General features: G+C 45.7%; 1 protein-coding gene across 1 annotated transcript in view; it reads left to right on the top strand.

Moving 5' to 3' along the window:
• Nucleotides 1-2,715, top strand: part of LOC122542975 (tumor necrosis factor receptor superfamily member 1A-like) — a 47,457-nt gene that overhangs the window by 6,596 nt on the left and 38,146 nt on the right. Inside the window, exon 3 of the mRNA XM_043681119.1 lies at nucleotides 2,074-2,259. Within this exon, the coding sequence (XP_043537054.1) occupies nucleotides 2,074-2,259 (186 nt within the window). The remainder of the gene's footprint in view (nucleotides 1-2,073; nucleotides 2,260-2,715) is intronic.

Here is a 2,715-nt window from a genome sequence, read left to right on the forward strand (position 1 = left end):
TCCTCATGACGTCAGCCTGCGATGACGTTATCGAGCCATCTTCTTCCTTCAGGCTGCTGAGCACAGAGCTCTCTTTGTGCACCTTCTGGAAGAAGAAACGTGAGCACGTCTCGTCCTGCTCTACTGAGCGGACCCTGGACCGGAAGATTATCTTGGAGGCCTCCGAAGCAAAGAGCGAGGTTACTGGCCCTTCACCTCCTTGAGGTCCTCCGTGACATCCACCCCCATCGTCTGCAGCAGGAGCAGGTTCTGCATACTTTCCTGGAGCTGGGACAGTTTTCCCCACCTCTCTCTCGTCTCCTGTACCCCTTTGAGGATGAAGACCCTCTTGATGTTCTGCGTAGTCCCTCTTGAGCTCCTCAATGTTTCCCGGGGTCAACAGCTTGGTGTTCAGCTTCCACGTTCCCTTACCAGCCCGCTGCTCGTCCTGTAGGTGACAGTCGGACAGCAGGAGGCAGTGGTCAGGGAAGAACACCAGCTTGACGTCGGTGGATCTGACCGAGAGCGTTCGGGACACAAACAGGTAATCTATCCTGGAGCGGATAGACCCGTCTGCCCGTGACCAGGTGTATCTACGCAACACCTCACGTTGATCTAAATTAAACTCCATCTGATATTCCTCAGCCATTGGCCCATCTGATCAAAATCCCATTGTAATCTGAGGTAACCCTCTTCACTGTCCACTACACCTCCAATTTTGGTGTCACCTGCAAACTTACTAAGTATACTTCCTATGTTCACATCTAAATCTAAGCATTTGACATGCTCCAATGATGCCCAATTTCAATCATTTGATTTGTTCGAAGTCTGTCCCATTTAGTATGGTGATAGTGCCACATGTCCCATAACAATGTTACCAATGTGAAGGTGGAACCTTTGCACAAGTCCTGGTTCCCTCACCACCTGCTGCAGATCCAATCGAACAGCAATGTCCTTGAGGATATATCCACCTCAGCCTCCTGAAACAGTCCCCAACATCATAGATGCCAGTCTTCAGCCAGTTCGATTCAGTCCACATTATATGAAATCGTTGAAGGTACTGAACACTAAAAAAGTCGGACTGGGTTTACTACTTTCTGTCATGTATATAAATGATTTAGATATGAATGTAGGAGGTATAGTTAGTAAGTTTACAGATAACACCAAAATTGGAGGTGTGGTGGACAGCAAAAAAGGTTACCTCAGATTATAAATGGATCTTGATCAGATGGTCAATGGGCTGAGGAGTGGCAGATGGAGTTTAATTTAGATAAACATGAGACGTTGCATTTTGGGAAAGCAAATCTTAGCAGCACTTATACACTTAATGGTAAAATCCTAAGGAGTGTTGCTGAACAAAGAGACTTTGGAGTGCAGGTTCACAGATCCTTGAAAGTAGAGTCCCAGGTAGATAGGCTAGTGAAGAAGGCGTTTGGTATTGAGTATAGGAGTTGGGAGGTCATGTTGCGGCCGTACAGGACATTGGTTAGGCCACTGTTGGAATATTGCATGCAATTCTGGTCTTCTTCCAACTGGAAGGATGTTGTGAAACTTGAAAGGGTTCAGAAAAGATTTACAAGGATGTTGCCAGGGTTGGAGGATTTGTGCTATCGGGAGAGGCTGAATAGGCTGGGGCTGTTTTCCCTGGAGCATCAGAGGCTATGGGGTGACCTTATAGAGGTTTATAAAATCATGAAGGGTCAAGGATAGGATAAATAGACAAAATCTTTCCCTGGGGTGGGGGAGTCCAGAACTAGAGGGCATAGGTTTAGGGTGAGAGGGGAAAGATATAAAAGATATAAAAGTTGCCTAAGGGGCAACTTTTTCATGCAGAGGGTGGTGCGTGAATGGAATGAGCTGCCAGAGGAAGTGGTGGAGGCTGGTACAATTGCATTATTTAAAAGGAACCAGGATGGGAATATGAATAGAAGGGTTTGGAAGGATATGGGCCGGATGCTGGCAGGTGGGACGAGATTGGGTTGAGATATCCTGTCAGCATGTACAAGTTGGACAGAAGGGTCTGTTTCCTATGTACATTTGCACATCTGTACATCTCTATGACTCTATAACTCCATGTGACTGTGTGATAAAAAGGTCACAAAACCACAGGTTGAAACAGGAGGAGAAATCAAAGGATACAGGTAAGGAAGTTGAAGTAGAATTATCAGAGACTATGTTTGATCAAGTGGTTGAAAAGAAACAAGAACAGATAAAGGATAACGTGGACATTTTGAGTTCAGAGAAATTTACTGAGCTACAACAGAAAGATGAAAAACCAAAGTAATTATATCGAAAAGCACAAACGGAAGAAGAATCTGAGTGTATTCCGGAATTTTACTATTTTAAAAATGATGTCTTGATGAGAAAATGGAGGCCATCACATATTCAGGCAGATGAGAAATTCACAGAAGTTCATCAAGTTGTATTGCCAGTCAGATTCGGCACCCCCCTCTTGACCTGCAACCTTCTTCCCGACCTCTCCGTACCCACCCCCTCTCCTGCCTATCACCCTCACCTTAACCTTCTTCCACCTATCGTATTCCCAGTGCCCCTTCTCCAAGTCCCTTCTTCCTACCTTTTATCTTAGCCTGCTGGACGCACTTTCCTCATTCCTGACAAAGGGCTTATGCCCGAAACATCGATTGTCCTGTTCCTTGGATGCTGCCTGATCTGCTGCGCTTTTCCAGCAACACATTTTTAAGCTCCTCCATGCTTAAAGGGTGGACAAAGTTACAC

Source organism: Chiloscyllium plagiosum, chromosome 42 (assembly GCF_004010195.1).
Source record: "Chiloscyllium plagiosum isolate BGI_BamShark_2017 chromosome 42, ASM401019v2, whole genome shotgun sequence".
Lineage (NCBI taxonomy): Eukaryota > Metazoa > Chordata > Chondrichthyes > Orectolobiformes > Hemiscylliidae > Chiloscyllium > Chiloscyllium plagiosum.